The 24,174-nt window shown below is 45.4% G+C and overlaps 2 protein-coding genes across 2 annotated transcripts in view; one reads left to right on the top strand and one right to left on the bottom strand.

The window, feature by feature from the left end:
- The window catches only part of LOC127648178 (histone H3), a 1,095,985-nt gene that overhangs the window by 693,953 nt on the left and 377,858 nt on the right, over window positions 1-24,174 (top strand). The window contains exon 7 of the mRNA XM_052132788.1: window positions 21,601-21,635. Within this exon, the coding sequence (XP_051988748.1) occupies window positions 21,601-21,635 (35 nt within the window). The remainder of the gene's footprint in view (window positions 1-21,600; window positions 21,636-24,174) is intronic.
- On the bottom strand, window positions 14,831-17,334 carry LOC127648029 (macrophage mannose receptor 1-like). Its single transcript, XM_052132598.1, has 6 exons — window positions 17,224-17,334; window positions 17,018-17,056; window positions 16,554-16,931; window positions 15,745-16,095; window positions 15,235-15,597; window positions 14,831-15,140 (listed from the first exon to the last, which is right to left on the bottom strand). Exons 2-6 carry the CDS (start codon window positions 17,052-17,054, stop codon window positions 15,136-15,138), a joined length of 1,134 nt encoding a protein of 377 aa, XP_051988558.1. The 5' UTR covers window positions 17,055-17,056; window positions 17,224-17,334; the 3' UTR covers window positions 14,831-15,135.

Below are 24,174 nucleotides of genomic sequence, written 5' to 3'. Positions count from 1 at the left end.
TGTGTGTGTGTGTGTGTGTTCAACCATTTCAGTTCAGGTATGTCATTTTCATGGTTTGTGCTCAAAAAGGGGGCGCACATCAACAGGTTAAAGAAGAAATGTAAGCTGCTGAGGTAGACTTTGATTGTTCCTGTCTGAATTGATTTGGTATTGTAAGGCAGGGTGCCAATGTGTTTGCATTCAAAGGCAAAGAGCAAATGTATGATCTTTGAGAAAATCAACAAACTAACTTTCTCGCAATTAGCAACTCTTCCTGAGGCACCACACCCCACTGAGTGAAGACTGCAAATTCACACCTCATTGTTGCCCTTCCACATCTGTCCCATTCTCTCCTCTCTCCCCCATTCAGCTCAGAATCACCTAAGATCTGTATGTAACAAAAGTCTATATCTGATGTATACAAATAATGTAACTAGTGTAACATGTTTGGTATCATTTAAAGTCTCTCAGTGCGCCTGGTAAACTGGTCTCATCCTCCCAGCCATAATGAAAAGCTAAAAGAAGTTATAAAATATGTGAAATATGGTGTGCCCCTTAAAGGTGTGCTCTCCCCCAGATCCTCCATACCTCCTGTATGTTAATCTACAGGAACCCCCTCAATAGGGGACCAAAATCTAATTATAATGACAGACACCACCATTTGGTAAGCATATTGAATTATCTGGGTATTTAAGGAGACGTGACACATTGCTCAGGGAGTCTGTAGGTAGACTTCCCACACGATGGCTGTGTGTAGTTCTTGTTGCCAGGTAAATGTGTCTATGAATTCCTCAATTTCTGAATTTCTGTTATTATACTTGATTGATGATTTCACTCAATGAATTGGATATTGAATTATTGTTCTATTTACCTGGTCAATAAATTGTAAACATTTGATTTATTCTGACTGACTCTGAAATTGCTTTTCCCAAACAGATTGAACGATTCGTATGTTACCGCAAGTCTGCGTCAGATTAGTGACGACTAATATTTGGCATCGATTCAAGTGTACTTGGTTTGCAAAGACAAAAAGGGAATTTCCGTTTAGAACAGCAAACGCTGCTTGACCAATCTAAATTCGGGTGTCTAACCTCTGTTTTAATTTGATGTTTCTCCAGATAAGTGTATGTGGGGAAACCACGCATGGCCAATCCAAAGCTATTACAAGAGAAGTTATGTTGGTCAACTTACATCTGTAATAGTGGCCGTGACCTCTACTGAAGAAAACGTTAAGTTACATTCAAGTGTATGCAATTCCATGGGGCTATACTGAAGTATCTTTGATTGTGTATACGTGAACGTGACCGATCTCAGGTATATAGCAATTACCTCTGTTTGATGATCCAATACTGGCCGCTTGTGATCGTGAGACCCACGGTGTAGAGAAAACACGCGAGGACCTCAAAGCGACATAGTTTCTTAATCTAAACGGGTAAAGTATAATTAAAGAGTTAAAGGAATAATCAAACATTCGCTCACTTTTAATGATACTCAGATATCATTAAAAACCTTTTTCATTTATGGAGTCAGATGAATAAATGAGGTAATACATAAGAGAAAATTTATTTCATTTAATATTGTTGTGTTGCGTAACAAGAAAGACAGTAACGCGCAGAGACCTTCACCCGTATTATTGGAGATAATACTTACAGTATTATAATCCCGTGGGAAGAAGGAGCAATGCGGGGGGCGGCTGGAGTGGCATGCTTTCTGTTGAAAGCGAGCTGCGAACACAACGTTGACATGGTCATGCTCTCGCAGTGAGAACATGAACCATCCACAAACGCTGCCTCAGTGTGATCACAGCCCAGACACACGAGACAATGCCTGTGGCCATCTGAAGCGGAGAGCACTCTACCGCATCCAGGAACTATACAGGGGCGGAAAGGCATCTTTATAAAGATGCGTCCTGAAAAGGACGTTCAATGCCGCTGTGCAATGCTCTTTTAGAGGAAAATACTGAAGTGCGGAGAAAAGCCACTGAAGTGCGCCGTAGATCCAACAGCAGGCAAAGCGTCAGAGGAACAGGAAGAGGTGTGTGACTCGCAGCTGACTGCATGCATGACCATCGGCTCCGAAGAAAATTTCTGAATGAACTAAACGAATTTCCCCGCTTTTATACCCTTATGTCTGGGGGCGGGGTATGCAAATACTGTCTGCCAACTTCTCATTGGCCTTTTTTCATAGATCAGAGGCATATTCGGCGCTCAAGAGAGACCCCTAGTGTCGCTTCTTCGACACAACATCGAAGTGAGCGATAGACGGGGAACTTTATACACACCTGTAAGAGAAGAAAAAGGTTTGTAATGAAAACGTAATTGTTTTTACATTTGTCGTGTCAGGGCACTACCGCGGCAGAGTCAAAAATGTTCGGGCGCTGCGGCACAGTATCAAACAGGGCGGTGCTGCGGATGTACCAAGTGAGGCGCTGCTGCAGCAGAATCAAGTGGGCACACATGGATTTATTTAGTGTCTGTAAGGAAAGAACAAACGTATTTTGGAGGTCATATCAGGCTCTATTTATTAAGTGTTGGGCTCATTGTAACCATGGAACCAGTCATCCAACCGCGATGGCTGTGGGGAGGATGGAGGGTTCCAGTCCAGCCCCACGCTGGCGGCAGCCCGGGCAAGCATATCTGCGCTTCAGCCTCAGCCTGGGCATGCTGGCCCGAAGGCGGCAGCCCAGGGGAGTCATCCGTGTCAGACGCCACGCTCTCCGATGCAGCGGCGAACTCATCCACCTCGACCTCCAGAGGATAGGCAGGCTGGCTGTGAGGCGAGCTGCTTTTGCCTCGAGCATGGACGGGGAGGTCCGAAGGGGCATACCCGGTGGAGCTGCACCCACAGCCGTCCCCAGATCGCCTCCATCACCAGTTGCATTGTCCTCAAACCCGTGGGAAGGAGCAGCAATGCGGCGGCTGGAGTGGCATGCTTTCTGTTGAAAGCGAGCTGCGACCGCAACGTTGCCATGGTCATGCTCTCGCAGTGAGAACATGAACCATCCACAAACGCTGCCTCAGTGTGATCACAGCCCAGACACCCGAGACAATGCCTGTGGCCATCTGAAGCGGAGAGCACTCTACCGCATCCAGGAACTACACAGGGGCGGAAAGGTCATATCAGGCTCTATTTATTATGTGTTGGGCTCATTGTAACCATGAGCAAAGAAATGCCAATGAGAAGGCTAATGGGAAATGCTAAATGCTCTTAAGAATACTGCACCACCACTGCACTTGAACGGGAGAGCTCATACTGCATTTTAGATGGGAGAGCCCATACAGCAATTCGAACGGGAGACCTTGCGACCAATGCGCTGAGTCTCACACTGCAATTCGACGGGAAAGCCTACATAGCATTCGAATGGCAGAACCTGCTATAAGGGGAAACATGGTTGTAGTATTGTGGTGTCATGGGATTTTGTCGCATGGTCTGAAAGATGCCACAGTTGTGGCATGTGGACAGCACATTTGTGCTGCTTAGGGATGTTTTGAGCCAATGGCAGGGGCACTGCAGTTGTGCCTTCTTAACAACTAAAATATTTGCCATCTTTGGCGCTCCTCGGTAGGTAATGGTGAAGTCTTGGAAAGACACCTAGATAGAGAAAGCAAGAGGTAAACCTGCATGGAATCCAGTGACAGGAATTTAAATGGGCTCTCACAGAGATCTGCTGGAAGTAATATTGGTGAAACCCCTACGGAAGGCACAATTTCAGGCGTTGCTGTAGAAAAGACAAAATAGTCATATTTGGTTGAATCTTGTTCTAGGGAGACATTTCACACCCCTGTGAATAAGACATAGTGTGTAAAAAGTTAGATCCATGGCCACTGAAGAGTGGGCTGCACTTGCACCGATAGAAGGAAAACTTATGCTAATGCTAATTTGAGGGGAAAGCATGCGGTCGACGTTTCGGGGACATAAGTCTAGAGAAAAAAAAAATATTAGTGACATTTATAAACAATAATGTGATCAACAGCATACAATTATCGAAGAATAAAGAGGGCTGCAAAGAGGGCTTTTTGGGAAATACAGCTTTAAAAACAATGTGAACAACTGCGTAAACTTATCTGAAAATTAAGAGCTTTAGCTCTGCACTGCAAACAGAGAAAATAGACTTGCAATCATTATTCACTTGTGGCCATTCGCTCCTTAGGATTACTGCATGACCGCCACCTGCTGTACAATATACGTCTTGGATGATTGATGTATTTGCATTGCAATAGTTTTGCAAGGAGATAGCAGAGAGAGAAAACACCTGTGCACTAGAACGGGATTTAACAATCAAGCGTGTGGGAATACATTGTTAACAGTTAAGATGTCGAATCATTGGCCAGTTTCGCGGAGGCAGCCTCAACGCAATAGGATCTGCTTCGGTGAGTAATTATTAAAAAGGAAGAAAGACAGGGTAGAAAACCACAGTGTGGCAGCGGGGGCGTGGTCAAGCGCCCGTCCGGGAGAGCAAAGCGGCAAGGGCGCTTACACCTGAGCTAAATTATGTCTAACACCTGTCTCTAATTTCAGTGAGCACGGGGAGAGCGGCATAAAAGGGCAGCCAGAGGGCCTCCAGGGGGGAGATGACAAGATAACCCAGTGCGCTTGTATCATATTGTGTGTGATTATAAGTTGGTTGGCATTAAAGGCTTACCTTGCGGTGAAGACTTGTTTCCTGTCCTCCTTCCTGTGAGGGGTTTTACACTGGTGCCGAAACCCGGGAATATTTAAAGAAAACAACATTCCAAGCATGGAAAGTGGTCGCCCCATAGAGTCCTCCCAGCTGGCAGAAGTCCTCCAGTCCCTCGCGACGCTGCATCAAGGCCACCAGCAATCCCTGCTTGAGCTGCGGCAGGACCAAGATCGCCGGTTTTTTGAAATCATGCGGGCTCAGGCAGAGGACCGGATCGCCATCCGGAGCCTCCTCAGCCAGGAGGCCGCGTCGGCCACAACCGCGACCCCGGACACCCACGCTACGCTGCCCCCTCCCATGCTACAGAAGATGGGGGCAGCAGATGATCCTGAGGCCTTCCTCGATTTGTTCGAGCGAAGGCAGCCCGCCTGATTCCCCTCCTGTCCTGGGAAGCTCAACTTGCGGCACAGCAGCTGCCGGCGATGAACCTCCTGGCCTACACCGACCTGAAGAGGTCTATTCTGCAGCGGGTCAGTCGGAGCCCGGAAGAGAATCGCCAGCTCTTCCGGGGCATGAAATTAGAAATGTCCAATCGCCCGTTCGCGTTCGCTCAACGGCTCCGGGACGCCTGTCGGAGGTGGCTGCTCGCGGGGGACCGCGACGTCGAGGGAGTGATCGACCAGGTGGTAGGGAACAGTTCGTTCAATGGCTGCCTCGGAAGACGACGGGGTGGGTCCAGTGCCATCGCCCGCCGTCGCTGGAGGAAGCTGTTCGGCTGGCGGAGGACCACTTGGCGGCGATCCCGAGGGCGGACGAGCCCTCTTCTTCTCTCTCTCTTTCCCCTTCCCCTGTGTCTGCCCCTGCCTTCTCCCCCTCCCCTATGTTCTCTCCCTCTGTTCTCTCCCCAGGGCCCGTTCCATTCCCCGTCATTCAGCCGCTCTCCTCCTCAGGTGGGGGCGCCCGCCAGCACATGTGCGGCCGCAACGCCTGGGCCGGCCTGTTGGAGGTGCGGAGACCCGGACCACTTCCGGGATCAGTGTCCGCTGATGGAGGTGGGGACGGTGGTGCGGGTCGCCGACGTCCCGCAGGCTGCCCCCAATCGGGCTGTAGCATACCGGATTCCAGTAAGGATCAGGGGGGTATTTACCAAGCTTTGCTGGATACCGGCTGCAATCAGACCACCATCCACCAACGCTTGGTTCAACCCGGGGCTTTGGGTTTAGCTAAACTGGTGAGGGTGAGGTGTGTGCATGGGGATGTTCACAAGTATCCCATGGTGACTTTGGCGATTAAATTCAGGGGAAGAAACCATAGTGTGGAGGCAGCGGTTAGTTCCCGCCTCACTCATCCGCTAATCTTGGGTACTGATTGGCCGAGTTTTAAAGATATTTTAGAGGGTATTTGCGCGGATGGGTCCTGCATAAAGAGGTGTGCGGTGTGTGATGCTCTGGCAGGGGAGGCGGAGCCGGGGCCGTCCTCGGCTGCTCTGAATGACGAGTGAAGGGGTGAGGTGGCCACCCCTCCTCTCAGGGAATTTCCTGAGGGGGACTTTCCTCTAGAGCAGTCGCGGGACGAAACCCTTAAACATGCTCTTGACCAAGTGAGAGTAATTGATGGTCAACAGCTTCGGCCGGGCATCGCCATTTCATACCCGTATTTTGCCATGATTAAAGATCGGCTATATAGAGTGACGCAGGACGCTCAAACAAAAGAGGAAGTGACCCAATTGTTGATTCCACGGAGCCGCCGGGAAATGATTTTCCAGGCGGCTCACTATAATCCTATGGCCGGTCACCTAGGGGAGCGAAAAACACTTCTCCGTCTAATAGCCCGTTTCTATTGGCCGGGCATTGGCGGTGACGTCCGCAGGTGGTGTGCGGCGTGCCGTGAATGTCAGCTGGTAAACCCACCGGCCACCCCAAAAGCGCCATTGCGCCCTCTACCATTGATCGAGGTCCCCTTCGAAAGAATTGGGATGGACCTCGTCGGGCCATTAGAATGGACAGCACGCGGGCATCGCTTCGTGTTAGTCCTAGTGGATTACGCGACGCGATATCCGGAAGCAGTGCCTCTGAGCAACATCTCCGCACGTAGTGTTGCAGGGGCACTCTTCAAGATAATGTCCCGTTTGGGGATTCCGAAAGAAATCCTCACCGATCAAGGCACGACTTTTATGTCACGAACACTCTGCGAACTTTACGAGCTCTTGGGCATTAAGTCGATTCGCACTAGCGTTTACCATCCGCAGACTGATGGGCTAGTGGAACGATTTAATAAAACGCTCAAGAACATGATTCAGTAAATTGCATACCGATGACGCTAGAAATTGGGATAAGTGACTGGACCCCCTGTTGTTTGCAGTACGAGAGGTCCCGCAAGCCTCCACAGGGTTCTCCCCGTTTGAGCTGCTGTACGGGCGACACCCACGTGGGGTCCTCGACGTCATCCACGAAGCTTGGGAGGAGGGACCTTCTAATAGTAAAAATGAAATTCAGTACGTTCTTGATCTTAGAGCAAAACTCCACACACTGGGGCGACTAACACAGGAGAATTTGCTCCAGGCTCAAGAACGCCAACGCCGGCTGTATGACAGGGGTGCTCGGCTACGGGAATTTGCACTGGGAGATAAGGTACTCGTATTGCTCCCAACGTCGAGCTCTAAATTACTCGCCAAGTGGCAAGGACCCTTTGAGGTCACACGACGAGTTGGGGATCTCGATTATGAGGTTAAACGTACCGATAGAGGGGGCGCGTGGCAAATATATCACCTCAACCTCCTGAAATTGTGGAGGGAAGAGGCGGCCTCTGTGACGTTGGCCACGGTAGTTCCGGAGAGGGCGGAGCTCGGACCGGAGGTAAACAAAGCCCACAGTCGCAACACTCCGGTTAATTGTGGAGACCACCTCTCACCGCGTCAACTCACAGAGGTTTCCGATTTACAAAAGGAATTTGCAGATGTGTTTTCCCCTCTACCGGGCCGTACAAACATCATACAGCACCACATCGAGACCGAACCGGGCGTGGTGGTACGTTGCCGCCCCTATCGCTTGCCCGAACATAAAAAGAAAATAGTTCGGGAGGAATTAGATGCGATGCTTGATATGGGGGTAATAGAGGAATCCCACAGTGATTGGTCCAGCCCGGTTGTTCTTGTTCCCAAGTGCGATGGGTCTGTTCGATTCTTTGTGGATTACAGAAAAGTTAACGTGGTGTCTAAATTTGACGCATACCCAATGCCCCGTGTTGATGAACTGCTCGATCGGTTAGGTACTGCACGTTTTTATTCGATGTTGGATTTAACAAAGGGTTATTGGCAGATCCCCTTGACACCAATGTCCCGTGAGAAAACCGCCTTCACTACGCCGTTTGGATTACACCAATTTGTGATACTTCCTTTCGGTTTGTTTGGGGCACCAGCCACGTTTCAGCGTCTTATGGATAGGATCCTCAGACCTCACACCGCTTACGCCGCTGCCTATTTAGATGATATCATCATTTATAGCAATGACTGGCAGCGGCACATGCAACATCTGAGGGCCGTCCTGAGATCGCTGCGGCGGGCAGGGCTCACAGCAAACCCTAAGAAGTGCGCGATTGCGCGTGTGGAGGTACGGTATCTGGGGTTCCACTTGGGTCATGGCCAGGTGCGTCCCCAAATTTACAAAACCACGGCGATTGCGACTTGCCCTAGACCCAAGACCAAAAAGGGGGTGAAGCAGTTCCTGGGGCTGGCTGGCTATTATAGGAGGTTTGTGCCTAATTATTCGGATGTCACCAGCCCGCTGACTGACCTCACTAAAAAGGGGGCTCCAGATCCGGTCCAGTGGTCGGAGCAGTGCCAACAGGCGTTTATGCAGATTAAAGCCGCACTTTGTGGGGGGCCGCTTCTTTGTGCACCTGACTTCTCTCTCCCTTTTGTATTGCAGACGGACACTTCAGACAGAGGGCTGGGGGCCGTACTCTCGCAGGTGGTGGAGGGGGAGGAGCGCCCGGTGCTGTACATTAGCCGTAAGCTCTCTGTAAGGGAGACTACCCAGATAGCAATAAGTCGGCGGGCCGCTGGCGGTGCGCCGGCGGCAGTAGAAGCGGCAGAATGGCGATATCGCAAACACGTTTGACGGTGCACCGCCGGCGGCAGCCGCTTTTTAAAAGCGGCAGCCGCCTTCCTACCGACTTCGTTCCACGGCCGGCCCGCTGGCTATCCGCCGTTCCGCCGCCGTTATAGCGAAGGCGGACCATCGGAGGCAAACGCTTTTTTCGAGCGATCTGCCGCCGCTTATTGTATATATATATATATTTTTTTTTATATATATATATTTATAGCATGCAGTTTAACAAGAATAATGATTGATCAAACCAGACAAATTTCCATTTGGCGTTTTAATTCCACATTTCAAAGTACAGTAACTGTCATTGAAACAAGATGTCAGATCACTGAAATATAAATAACAGAAAAATACAAACATTATATACACACACACACACACACACACACACACACACACACACACACACACACACACACTAAAGAACATGCAGGTTTCCAAATCAATTTTGGTAAAAAAAAAAATTTTTTTTTTTAAAAACACTATTGTAACACTTACAATAATTGTTAATAATATAAAGAGGTCAGCTCTGGGATGAAAAGAATTACCAGTAAACATAAGCAATGAGGATATTTGGTACCAAATAAAGTGCAGGATACCAAATAAATTGAGGTATAACATCATATTTACAAGTCATTTCTAACAATAGGTTAAGTGGTAATAATTTAGAGTAAAGCTCTGGAGTAGAATATACCATTATAACTGCAATGCTGACCTGTGGCACAAGGATTTACAAGCTATATTTAACAATAGAATAGTTAAGCACTGTAACAATGAAATAAGCAGCAAATTGTATATGAAATAATTGAGATCTTTGGTATCAAGGAATGTGCAGGATAACAGGTATAATATACATTTTGACATTCAACTTACACATGACAACAAGTGGGAATAAATATAATTAACAGCAGAAAATGTGGCTGTAGAGAACACAGCCAATCAGAATGTCTGGAGAGGTTGGGGACTGCGTGGCGTAGTGGGCTAAGAATCACCGGTTTTCCCCGAGCTCCAGAATGAGGCAGTGCAAATTGGCATATCTTCAGTGATTCCTCGTGTGCCTGTATAAAAGGACAAACCATCCCATATTCATCCAAGGAGCTGCCCTCAAAGCAGGGTCACGAGAGAAAAGAAAAAAAAAAAAAAGTTCCACAGTGAACAGTGTGGATTGGGTGAGTGTAGTCTGACACTTTTAGCAGGCTTTTTTAGGGGTCTTGATGTTACTGACTGCAGGATAAAGAAAGGGTTCCAGTTGTCAGTGATGCTGGGGTGTCAGTAGTCAGCCTAGGTTTAAGGGGTCGGCTGTGGGTCCCTCTCAGCTGTGCGGCGCCTTTTTCCACCTTCATGTTCAGATGCTCCTTTCAGGTAACGCGTAACGTTAACCTGGATCGCCTCATCAGTGTCATGCTGGGTTGCCGGGTTCTTCCGGATGGCTCCTGTAGAAAATAAAGGTCTGTCATTCCATTTGAATGGCATAAGGTCATACACATCTACTTAAATATAAAACAAATATCCAACTTACTTTGAACAATGGTCTTCAGGAACATGTCTCTAAAACATGCTTTATCCCCTACACCAGTCCAGGTTGTATTGATGGAAAGGTGATTAGAGAAGATACTCTGAAGCATTTCGCCACACGGTTGTCTTTAGGTCCCTCCCACATTTGATTGCCAAAAACCGAAGCTGAAAATAAAAAAAAACATGTTACAAATTACATTTCTCTGAAGCTTCTCATAAATTTAAAATGTGACAGGCTGTGGATTCAGACTGTAGAATATGCAGTGTACGATCTTAATTTTACTTTTTAGATTACCCTATGGCGTTATAAACGAAATCGGCACACTTACAAATCGTTGCTGGAGCTCTTTATCCTGCCTCAAACTGTTGTCAAGCAACGCCAAATCTTCCTGGGTGTCTAGGGGAGTAACAGATCCCTGGCAGGGATAACTCTCCAACAGACACATTGGCACTGAAATGTTGCAGCATAGCATTTTGTTGTCCATGCTACACACAACATCGCCAAACTCCAAGACGTCGCAGCATTAGGGTTTGATCTGCACCTACAGGGGTTCCCAGAATAAAAGAATAAAGTAGTCAGTCCTGGTCCTTCAACTACTAAACTATGACATTTATATCTAGGTCTACTACATGTACAGGTGGCCCCAGTGGGAATTAAACCAACAACCACAGGTGTTGTTTGCAAGTTGTACCTGATTGCCCAGTGCGAGCAAACGTCTTCAACATTGTCCCAACTTGCTTCACCTGCTCTTGAACTGAGCCGCTGTCATCTGGGAAGTAACAATATATTGATTAGCAATACACTAAATATAATAGTAATGTAATATAACCACAATTATCATACCAGTAACTTTCCCTGTAATTTCTATCCACAGTATGTTATGCATGTCATACAAGTTCATAATGAAGAACCCTTATGATAACATCAATTTCATTTTTTTTCTTTGAAGCAGAATATTTGTTTGTAAAAGGGGAGGAAAAAGAAAATAATGAAATATTGGTATACAGATTTTGGTTGATATATCATACTGTACAGTGAAATTTGCTATTGTTGTATCCCTACTCACCTGAAGGACGGATAGATCAGGCAAATCTCCAGTCAGGCCTTTGTAGAGTGTGTGCTCCTGCATATCCACAGGTATTTTAATTCAAACATGCAACATATTGTAATAAATCTACAATATTCAGCCTTTACCTTACACCCTCGGTTGATGCTCTACACTTTTATTATATTAAATACTTATTTATATAGCTTGCTCACTGTATAATCATGATAGCCTAATAATTATAACACAAGATTGCATCTTAAACGAATGACTGAGTTGAAAACTTGAATAAGAACGCATTTTACCGGGAGGGGACCAGCTAGGGAAACTTACCTGCCTACAATAACTGTTTTCATTTGATTTGAGTTACATTAAACATGAATAACCTTAGCCGAGTCCCCAGGAACATCGGGCTATTAAAGTAACAAGCCTATAACTGCGGTCTTATCAATTCTAGCTTCACCATACACTCAAACTGTGAGGTTTATCTGCTTTCCTCGTGGACCTGTAAACCGGAAACAGATATGGCGACAGCGGAACTTCACAGTTCAGTCTTTGTCATGTGTTTTAGCAATACATTTTTAACATTTATAATGCGTTTAGATTTTTTTTTATTGCCTTTACAGGGACTTTAACACTTTCTTAAACATTTGTACAGGTCATAATTGCAAAACCTGTAAAAGGTAAAATAACAAAAAAAAAGAGGTTGGAAAAAATGTAGACAAACGAAATTTCTGCGCAACTGTGAAACCAGAGGATAATTTCGCTTTTTCATTGAGTTTATCCTTCACGTCAAAACAGGGATTTTCATGTTTATGACAGATATTACCATGGTTGCAAATTAATAAAAAAAATTTAAGTATACCCGAGATTTTGGCCATGTTGCAGATGTCTTTCACTGTTCACTGATAGTCAGGCATTCGTGAAAAGTCTAACTTCATCAATTTATTCTGCTAAATTGTTCATACCATGAATTAAATATCTATTTTAAAACCTAATCAGAATCATAAAGATATTTATTGCCAAGTAAGTTTTACAAAAGGAATTATTTTTGGTTTATTGGTGCATGTCTCAAATGCGCAGCAATCAAAGAAATGTAAACAATTTTGAAGTGCATAAAATAATTCAATATATTTTACATATATTACTGTATAATCGCTTCAGAGTTTCAAAGTAATTTAAATGTCATTTCCTAAACCTTACCTTATCATGGAATCAAGAGTCAAGACTCTGTTATAAACCCTAATGGCTTTGGAGCAAAAAATGATAATAGCCAACATGGCTGGTCGATTTTGAGAGTCTAAGCTGTCCTTGTATTTCAAAGCGGCTTGCCGGCGTTTCGCGGGCGGCATATCGCAAGAAATGTGAGTGACGAATTCGGCGGCAAACGTTTCATCCCCGCCAGTGGGACGCACCTATAGCCGACAGCTTAGGGACGGCGGCAAAAAGAAGCCGTGCGGATATTTTTTGCTATATGGGTAAGTACAGCACCGTGGAGAAGGAGTGTTTGGCCATCAAGTGGGCGGTCCTCCCCCTCCGTTAATACCTGCTGGGGCGGGCCTTCATCCTCTGCTCGGATCACGCCCCACTGCAGTGGCTCCATCGCATGAAAGATACTAAAGCCCGGATCACCCGTTGGTATCTAGCCCTCCAGCCCTTTAAATTCAAGGTGGTCCACAGACCGGGGGTGCAGATGGCTGTCGCCGACTTCCTCTCCAGAAATGGGGGGGTGGTAGACAGGCCGGATGACGCCCCGGCCTGAGTCGGGCGGTGGGGGTATGTGGCAGCGGGGGTGTGGTCAAGCGCTCGTCCGGGAGAGAAAAGCGGTAAGGGCGCTTACACCTGAGCTAAATTATGTCTAACACCTGTGTCTAATTTCAGTGAGCACGGGGAGAGCGGCATAAAAGGGCAGCCAGAGGGCCTCCAGGGGGGAGATGACAAGCTAACCCAGTGCGCTTGTATCATATTGTGTGTGATTATAAGTTGGTTGTATAAAGTGTATAAATTACGACGGCATTAAAGGCTTACCTTGCGGTGAAGACTTGTTTCCTGTCCTCCTTCCTGTGAGGGGTGTTACACACAGTTAAAGTGGCAGCTGCCATTATTGCGACGTATACAAATAATGAGCTGCTGCGGCAGATTTCGTTGAATAACATAGCTTATCTGATAAGGAGGACGAACGCTTCAAGCGGAGTAATAAAACAACACGTGGCTCTGTCGCGGGTGGACGGGGCCGAATGCTGGAATCAGCTGAGACTGAAGACAGGTAAAGATGCTTATATACTCTGGCTGTTAATTGAAAGATTAGATGGACTCGCTCCTCCCGAAATTACGTTTAGGAACTTTTTCATTAACCTTGAGCTGCGTAAATCACCACTTAGTTTTTCGACAGAGGGGATGGCTTGACTTCCAGTTGATGGACAGCATCTTCTGTATGCAACCACCCTAGGACTGTGCTGGTTTGAAGAATCTTACAATCAACTTTAAAGTTTGTTTGAGTCGTTTATGGCAATAATGAAAACATGGACTATATCAGGAAAAATATTACATGTAAAAGTGAAATTCATAATTGTTCTTCAGTTGTTTCCATAGAACGATTATACTGTAGATTTCATACATACTAATTTAATGCATTTGGGTTTGTAAATAAAAATGAGCAATTTCTCATCCTAATTTTGTGTTCAGTTTTAAAGGGTTCTTTAATATTTTTAAAGCAGCATAAAGTGAATCTGGACTTTTATATGCATCAAACGATCATGTCTTGCACATGCGCTCTTTATATGTACAGCAGAGTTTAACCATGAAAAATATTCTTCATGCATAAAGTGAGATTTTGTCCAATACTGTATATATTAGATGAAATCATGTTTAATGTTCCCAAAACAAATAAAAAAGATTTAATGAATGAATTAATCTCCATTAAGAAATCTTTTCTAATGTACAATAATTTATTGCTTTTTTCTCTGCGCATGAATGCAGCAAGCAATGTCGGAAGATATTATCCGCAACCACTAATCTAGAGTCAGTTTTTTATGGTTTACTTATCGATAAAGTGTGGATTTGTCTTTGAGAAACTGACCAGCAGTTATATGCCACTTTATCCCAAAGCAGAAATCGAAAGCAACAGGCAATCGATTAAGCGAAACAATAGGTTTACACAAGTCTATAAATAAAACTTTTTAACTTTAAATTGGCGCTTCCGTCCAGGACTCTGTACAGGTGCCAGCACTTTGACGGTCCAAAAGTCCACGTGACTCCAGTCGATCAATGAATGTCTTCTAAAGCAAATTGATACATTTGTGTAAAAAATGCATTGATAATAAAAACTTTATTAAATTTCAATCACGTAGCTCTCATGTGACATCAGCGAGTTCACGGAAGAGTTCAGTCATTTCAAAAAGCATGTTGCATGCGCTTTATGTTAGGTGTCCAAAATGTTTAACCAAGGAAAACACCGACATTTCTGTGTAATTTAGTTTATTTATTAACACACATTTCAAACTTAATCAAGACACAAAATACCCAAAACATATGAAAGATAATTGAACAGAACATTGGGAGAAAAGAATGTCTTCATCGATACAGAAATATTTATGAAACAGGAAGTGGAACAGCTGGATTTTTCTTCATGATTATTTAAATGCTTCAGCGGCAAAATAACATTCAAATGATAATTAGATGTTGGAATTTGAAACATGAGAATGATTAATATACATCTGTAATACCACAATAAAGAAAAAAATTATACACACACACAAGCACAAGATAAATGAATGAACTAACACACTGATAAAAACAATTCATGATAAAACATCAAACATGAAGATGCAGCTCCACTGGTGGTAAAGATGAAGGAAAGCAGCTTGATTCAGTCTTCATGCAAAACATAAAGAGAGAGAGAACAGATTAAAACAATTAATGAGTGAAAAAGTAAACAAGTTTAAACACAACAAATGGACTCTAGTACCTTCAGAGTTGGTGCAGATGAAGTTGAGTTTGTGAGTTTGAGGAAGGCTGATCCAGCGCTGATCTCCTCCAGACTGAACTGCTCCAACTCTCGGTTCATACCTGCAGTCTTCCACTCCTGTCCCGTGACCTGCAGCCCAATTCTGATAACACACGACCTCCCCCCTCAACCAGATCCACATGTTCATGGCGCAGTAGTGGTGTAAACCCAACCACACTTCAGCAGTGGAGGCTTTTCTAGCCAATTCCATCACCCGACGCTGAATCTGTTCAGAGATAACTGACACCAGATCCACATGATTCTCTCTGCAGTATTTCAGAGCTTCATTCCAGCTCAGATTCTGTTTAATCAAAACCAGTTTATCTGGACAAAAAACAGTCAACAAATCAACTATGAGAGAAATCAAAACCAGAAAAACACTAATGGATTTTAGTTAAAGATGAAGGATTTTTTATGTTTTATACTTGAAGACTTATTGCAAGTCAAAAGAACGCAAGAGGATATTCTCACCTTCATGACAGACAAACTGAGATTTTCTATCACAGGTCCAGTCACCCCATTGTCCACGGTCTGACTTTACCCAAACCACTGCACAGTTTTCATTCCCCCCATAATTATCAGGTTGGGATTTCCTCCAGTTTCTGAATGAGGAGTTACTCTGATCTGACCACTCCCATGAGTCTCTGAACAGACCGATCCAGACTGCAGGTGCAGTGAATGCATTAATCCTGATATTATTAATCTGTTCATTCTCATTCTGGTTCCTCACACTGACCAGATCTGTGTGATTCTCTCTGCAGTAAATCTGAGCAGCTCTCCAGGTCATTGTCTGAAGTACAGGGATGAATCCTTTACTGCTGTCTTTATAAGAGAATAAATAAACAAATCTTGCTTTTGATTTACAGTAATTAAGAGACAAATTATGTGATTTCTGCACCACTATGTCACAACATGCAGTTGCAAAAATGTTTTACAAAAGCTTTCTGAATACACCCTCTCTTTGTCTTTGGTCAAATAAACAGATCGTCCCACCCCAAACTCACAACACTGGTTGAATCAATGACGCTGCATCAGATTGGCCGAGCCGCTCAAACAGAGCAATGTTGAAAGTGACAGAAATCAACCTGTGAATGTCTTATGTATATTTGACTGCATATTAAACTGGGATAGGAGAAAGCATTTTAACATTGAACAAATAATGAAGTAAATAAATCACACTGTTTCTCACTGTTCAATCAAATGTTTTTAAAAGCAAATTATTTAAAAGATGAAGAGATTGTGTACAGCACATAATTCACACCACAGACTGCTGCACTCACCATTGTAACATATGAAAGATAAACTCCCATTACAAGGATAATCATTCCATTGTCCAGGATTCATGTAACTACAGTCACCATCACCATTCGGTTGAGTCGGTGTCCAGTTACGATACTGTGAATTATTTCCTGTGTAGAACGCAGGGTCACCCAGAGACCACTTCCATTTATAACTGACTGTCTTCTGCAGTCCAATCCAGACATACTGAATCTGACCATCATTCACACTCTTCAGCAGATCTTCTATGTCATTCTTGTTGTTGATGGTGGCCAGATCTGTGTAATTCTCTCTGCAGTATCTCTGAGCTTCAATCCAGCTCAAATTCTGATTCACAAAGTGATACTGACGTGGAACACATGAAGATGAACTGAAGACAGCTGAGAAGAGGAAAAATATTGAGACAAACTCACAATTCACAAGTATCAAACTAATCATAATAAAGAAAGTACACACACACACTCACCTGAGAGAATAAAAGTGATGAATGTTTTTCGCTCCATTTCTGAGGAGATACAGACCATTAAAATCTCAGATATGAAAACATGAAGTTCAGAGATTAATTCAAGATATATTAAATAAACAAACTTTAATGAGACAAAGACAATAGTAAAATTATTACAGAATTGAATTATGAATAAAACAGTGTCATGAGTAAAGAACAGGTCTTACTGGTTTAATGAAAGATCATGAGAGTTTCTCGTCCTCTAGTTGTGTCTGTTTCTCTCTTAATTCCTGTGTGTCTGTGTCTTCTTCCTTCATCAGTTCATACTGATATTCTGGATCTGTTCTTCAGCTCCTCCCATCAAGTGTGCGTGTATCACTCAAAACATTGTGTTCATTGTGTTTCTTCCTCATTAGGTTTTTTTTGTGTTCTCAGCCAATAGATTTCTCTTCTGATGATGACATTGACCTTTAGTGTGTGTGTGTGTGTGTGTGTGTGTGAGCGTGTATTTATCACTTTGTGGGGACCAAATGTCCCCATAAGGATAGTAAAACCCGAAATTTTTGACCTTGTGGGGACATTTTGTCGGTCCCCATGAGGAAAACAGCTTATAAATCATACTAAATTATGTTTTTTGAAAATGTAAAAATGCAGAAAGTTTTCTGTGAGGTTTAGGTTTAGGGGTAGGGTTAGGTTTAGGGGATAGAATATAAAGTTTGTACAGTATAAAAACCATTATGTCTATGGAAAGTCCCCATAAAACATGGAAACACAACATGTGTGTGTGTGTGTGTGTGTGTGTGTGTGTGTGTGTGTGTGTGTGTGTTGTTGTGTTAAAATAAGAATATGTTGTGACTCTCAGGCTGCTTGATTTGAATAGGAAAGATAAAGAGTTTGTGAATGTGCATGTGTTATAACCAAAAACTAAATTCAAAACATTTGGTCTACAGATATTCATCAGGATACTCATTAAACAAAGAAACAAACAAATAATCATAATAATAATAAATAAAATAAAATAAAATAAAATAAAAAATAGAAACATTTGTCATTAAGACAGTAAAATCTGAAATCACCTGAAAGGTTTGTCTGAGGGTCTCAGGGTAGAAAATATCATTTCTTAATTCATTACACTTTCAGAATTATGAACATTACAGTTAGTCAGGGACTCTCATTTGATAGAAAAAAAAAGTCAAGTCATGTTCAGGCCTACATGAAATCTGTACCCACAAGATATGCAGAAACCGTCACAGTTCTTCAGGCGCAAGTAAACAATACTTCTAGTGAAATTGAATAAAGAACGGGTAACCACAATGACGGTCACAACCAAAAACAAGATAGTGATTCAAATATGAGCTGTGACAACAAATAAAAGAGCGACAGCATAAATAAAGCAGCAAACATTAACAGATTAATTTGCATAATTCAGTATCAGAATGAGCTTCTCATGTACTCAAGAAATTATTTTGGTGATAGGAGAAACAAGTGCACACAGAACATTACAATGAGACAGAATATAAAACAAGGTAGGAGTATAAATAGACACATAATAGGACGTATAACAGAATGGTGTATGTACATGTGCAATTGGTAATGTATGTGCAAGGTAGGGGTATGTACAGTTATTGAATTAAATATGTGAATTTACATATGTATATGAGATATGCATTTACATTATTGCACTATGGGGGAGTCCTGAGGCAGTTTAATTGTTCATGAGGAAAATGGCCTGAGGGTAAAAAAATGTTCTTGTGCTCTGTAGCTCCAGCCAGAGGGCAACAGTTCAAAGAGGGAATCATTCACTCATGTCACGGTGCATTGCAGGGATCCCGATTACCCATGATCTTATTATTATCCACAGATTCCACACCTTCAAAAGTGTTCAAGCTCAACAGAAATGCAGTTAAATCTCCATCTAACAATGTTTTAATCATCACTCCTCTAATTCTAGTAAAAATATCATATATGCAGTTTTTATGAGCTCATATTTCTAACTACTCTACTTGGTTTATTTATGCTTTAATAATTAATTTGTCACACATCAGGACTATTTAGTGTACTGCTTAATGCTGACAGGTCATTCAAAATGGTGAAAAATTAATGGTGACCAATATTCATATACATTTTATCATAAAAACGTATTATTATATTATTTGTCAACTACCCATGTTGGCCTACAATGTGCTTATTTTTAGTGCATTCTCTTAAAAAGAAAGAAACTAGTTGAAGTGTCTGTTTAATATTTTACACATTTTTCACGTGGGGCCCATTTTCATGATTGCTGTGGATAGTGCCTCACTTTAAAGCTTAAAAAAGGACCCAAATGTTTTCTTGAGCAATACAGTCGTTATAGTTCTCAAATGAAATCAAATAATGAATAAAGCACTTAAATCAAACATGGTGACTAATTTGAAAACATCAAACCTCATTGGTTATTGCGACATGACATCATGACGTTTGGTCCCAAGATGTTATGAGAACTAATACGTTTTCATGTTATCAACGTAGTGACCACATTTGATGTAAGCGCTTTATTAATGTTTTGGTTTGATTTGGGAGTGAACAATGACTTAAATTTCATAAAGATTTGGAATATGGTGCACAAGTTCCTTTTCAAGCTTGACAGACCAGAAACTTTATTCACTGCCATTAAATGGCAAATAAATCCTGTGAAGACTCTTTCAGAAGACTCCTCTACAGTTCCATTCTTACAGTCATGAATTTCCATGGTGGTCTATCCTGGTTTATGTTGTTTAGTGCTGGTCTAGCTGGTGGACCAGTATACCATTACTTTTTTCAACAGCAAAACATAGTTTGTTAGGCTGATCAACCATTATAATATTTTTAGTAAAGGTAGTTGGAAGGAAGTCTTGCTGGTTTAGAAGATGTTCGGGGCATCAGCATCCCATGCAGGAAACAAGCAATAAAATCACTGCATACAATTTTGTTGATGACAAAATAATTGTACAACTGGAAAACCACAAAAACTCACAATAAATAAATAAAGTAAAACGTTGGACAACTTTGTTGAGATGGTCCACCTACTATAATTTTACTTTTCTGACTCCTCCATTGTCCTCAACATCCCTAACAGTGTCCTATTAAAATGTTCTGCATGGGGTTGTTCAAGAATCCCTTATCTCACAGTAGCTCTGCAACTTTTGGAAGAGATGATCCTCAAAATTATTCTCTTTCCTTCATCATGGTGGGTCTTTGATGGAATTCCAAAGTGCATTGCGAAATCATCAAATATTTTCCTATATATTTTCCAGCTGTCATCCCAGATTTATTTCTGGAAGTGAAAGTGAAATGGGCTATAATCTCTAGGATGTATTCTACTCCCCCCTTTGCTTTTCTCCAGGTGCAGGTAGTCGATTTAAATGATTTTGAATGGGGCTGTTGTTTCAATGTTTTGGACTGGAGTTCTTGTTGCTCTGTTGGGCTTCTTTTGTCTTAAACATTGACACACTTTCGTGACATAATGCTCCATCCTCTCTCATTCTAAGCCAGAAGGAATGTTTCCGGGCTGCTGCCACCATGTGATCAGCTCCCAAATGTCCCATGTATTTATGTATGTATTAGTTGATCATCTCTTTAAAGCTTTAAAAGGACAACTAGCTAGGTTCAGCAATGTTCATCTCTGATATATCATTCAGCTCTTCAGGTAACGCATACAGTAAGGCATATGTGTTGCAGGTGATACAGAGAAAAAGTCAAGCATCCCTTTTGTTGGGCTTTCAGAGCACCTACAATTTACTTTAGAACTTCTGGTTCCCCTTCTGTCGCTCTCTCCACGTTGTGTCGGAGAAGCGACACTAGGGGTCTCTCTTGAGCGCCGATATTCACCTCTGATCTATGAAAAAAGGCCAATGAGAGTTGGCAGCCAGTATTTGCATGTCCCGCCCCCGGACATACGGGTATTTAAGCGGCGCAAATACGGGAGTTCATTCAGAAAATTTCTTCGGAGCCGATGGTCTGTCTGCAGTTTGCTGCGAGTTACACACCACTATAAACGTTCCTGTTTCCTCTGACGATCTGCATGCTGTTGGATCTTGACGGCGCACAACAGCGGCTTTCTCCTTCTCAGTGCACGGCGTGCACTGTTGCCCCTGAGCGCTTCGACAGCGCAGACACATATACACACACACATTGTGTATTAAAAGAGTTTTTTACTAAAAGAGTAATTTTCTCTAAAAGAGCAAACACAGCGGCGTTGAACGTCCTTTTAAGGACGTGTCTTTTTCAAGATGCCTTTCCGCCCCTGTGTCGTTCCTGGATGCGGTAGAGTGCTCTCTGCTTCAGACGGCCACAGGCGCTGTCTCGTGTGTTTGGGCCGCGATCACACCGAGGCAGCGTTTGTGGATGGTTCATGTTCTCACTGCGAGAACATGACCATGACCACGTTGCGATCGCGGCTCGCTTTCAACAGAAAGCAAGCCACCCCAGCTGCACCCGCATTGCTCCTTCTTCCCACGGGATTAAGGACGGTGCGGTTGGCGCTGGGGCGATTTGAGGCGGCAGCGGGTGCAGTTTCGACGGGTAGCCCCCACGAACCTCCCGTTCCCGACACGCTCGCTGGTCTCCGTCCACGCCAGCGGCGATAGCGGCTCGCCTCACGGCCTGGCTGTCTATCCTCCGAGTCCGAAGCAGATGAGCTCGCCGCTGCATCGGAGAGTGCGGTGTCTGATGCCGAGGACTCCCTGGACTGCCGCCTTCGGGCCAGCAGGCCCAGGCGGAAGCCGACGCTCAGATGTCCGACATGCTTGCCCGGGCCGCCTTGAGCGTGGGGTTGGACTGGAACCCTCCATCCTCCCCACAGCCTTCTAGGTTGGACGATTGGTTCCTGGGGGCAGCGCGCCGTTCGCGGCCTCGCATCCCCCCGGTCCCTTTCTTCCCGGAGGTGCATGATGAGCTGACGTCTACGTGGAGAGCCCCGCTCTCCGCTCGTCTAGGTGCCACCCGCTCCACTCTCTCCACCCTCGACGGCGGAGAGCGCCACGGGTACGACGCGATTCCCCAGGTTGATAGGGCAGTTGCGCATCATCTATGCCCCGGTAGCCCTACCTCCTGGCGGGGTCGCCCCGTACTCCCATCCAAGCCCAGTAGGACAACATCCTCGCTTAACGCGAAGGCCTACACTACGGCTGGACGCGCTGCCTCCGCCCTGCATGCAATGGCCCTCCTGCAAGTCCACCAGGCCAAAGCACTCAGAAACATGCACGGGGGTGGACCTGATCCTGATGTGCTGCAGGAACTGCGCTCAGCGACCGACCTCGCCCTGAGAGCGACGAAGGCCACAGCGCAGGCACTCGGACAGACGATGGCCACCCTAGTGGTCCAGGAACGCCATCTTTGGCTCAACCTGGTCGAGATGCGTGAGGCTGACAAAAACCGCTTCCTGGACGCACCTGTCTCCCAGATTGGCCTTTTCGGTGACACCATCGAGGACTTCGCCCAACAGTTCTCTGCGGTGAAGAAGCAGACGGAGGCCATTTCGCACATCATGCTCTGCCGCAGACCTGCCGCTACGGGCCCTGCCCCGTCTGCCCGCCGAGGGCGTCCCCCTGCGAGGAAACCAGCTCCTGCTCCGCCTCAACCCGGGCCCAGCTCTCAGCCCCAGCGTCGAGCACTCCGCAGGTGGCGCACGCCCCCTGTCTCACGAACCCCCTCCAGGACCCGGAAGGCTCCCAAGCGTTCCTGAGACAGCCGACCCAGAGCCGAAGACGTTAGCTCCGGAGGTGGTAAGACCGCTCCGTCCCCGGTGGAGGGCCGGGAGGAGAATCCTTTGTTTTTTCATTTGCCACACCCCTGACGGGGCTGTGGTACCCACATTCTCAATAAAAGAGCTATTTCCTTTGCCTCTGGGTCACCTGGCTCGCAAATGCCGTTCTCACGGCAATGTGCTTTCAGATCACAACAGTCCCGGTACACCGGACGCGGCGATCCCGCCTTCCACCTGCCCATGACTGTCCCCGGCTGGCCGGTTCAGACGAGTCCAGAGGACGCCAACATCAGACCTCCTCCTCAGTCAAGAACCCGCCCCTGCTGGGCGCTGAGCAAGGTAAGTGCTTTGAGTCTATTCTCAGCACCTCAGCCTCAGGCCGCAACGAAGCCGCCCGACGCTGCATTACCTGTTCCGCCCGCTGCGAGGCCCGCCGGGTACGTCCAAAATACTCGTCCCTTTGGTGCCCCTAAGCGCAGAGCTGGGAAGCGTGGCTTTCGCTTCCCAACGCATCACGCTGGCTGCACCGGACCATTCGACTCGGTTACGCAATTCAGTTTGCCCGGCTCCGCCCCCTTCAGGGCGTCCGCTTTCCGCAGTACACGGCGAGCACGCCAGTTCCCTGCGCGCAGAAATCGCGGCCCTCTTAGCCAAGGGCGCGGTAGAGCCCGTCCCTCCAACCGAAATGAGGAAGGGTTTCTACAGCCCTTACTTCATTGTACCCAAGAAAGGCGGCGGCTTACGACCAATCCTGGACTTGCGAGTTTTCAATCGGGCCTTGTTAAAACTCCCGTTCAAAATGCTTACGCAGAGAAATATTCTGGCTGGCGTTCAGCATCTAGATTGGTTCGCAGCGGTGGACCTGAAGGACGCGTACTTCCACGTCTCAATTCTGCCGCGACACCGACCCTTCCTACGGTTCGCGTTCGACGGCCAGGCGTTTCAGTACAAAGTCCTCCCCTTCGGCCTGTCTCTGTCCCTCGCGTCTTCACGAAAGTCGCAGAGGCGGCCCTTGCCCGCTCACGAGTAGCCGGCATCCGCATTCTCAACTACCTCGACGACTGGCTCATCCTAGCACACTCTCGAGAGTTACTATGCACACACAGAGACCAGGTGCTCCGGCAACTCAGCCGCTTGGGGCTTCAGGTCAACTGGGAAAAGAGCAAGCTCACTCCGGTTCAGAGCATCTCTTTTCTCGGGTTGGAGTTAGACTCAGTCTCAATGACAGCACGTCTCACGAGCGAGCGTGCTCAGTCGGTGCTGGACTGCCTCGCTTCCTTCAAGCCAGGCACAGTGGTCCCTCTAAAACTTTTCCAGAGGCTCCTGGGGCATATGGCATCCTCCTGGCGGTCGCGCCGCTGGGGTTGATGCATATGAGATCACTCCAGCACTGGCTCCAGACTCGAGTCCCGAGACACGCATGGCACCGCGGCACGCATCGGGTAAGGATCACCCC

The sequence above is a fragment of the Xyrauchen texanus genome, chromosome 1 (assembly GCF_025860055.1).
Source record: "Xyrauchen texanus isolate HMW12.3.18 chromosome 1, RBS_HiC_50CHRs, whole genome shotgun sequence".
Taxonomy (NCBI): domain Eukaryota; kingdom Metazoa; phylum Chordata; class Actinopteri; order Cypriniformes; family Catostomidae; genus Xyrauchen; species Xyrauchen texanus.
The sequence above is the reverse complement of the archived record's forward strand: the minus strand, read 5'-3'. Positions and strand labels throughout refer to the sequence as shown.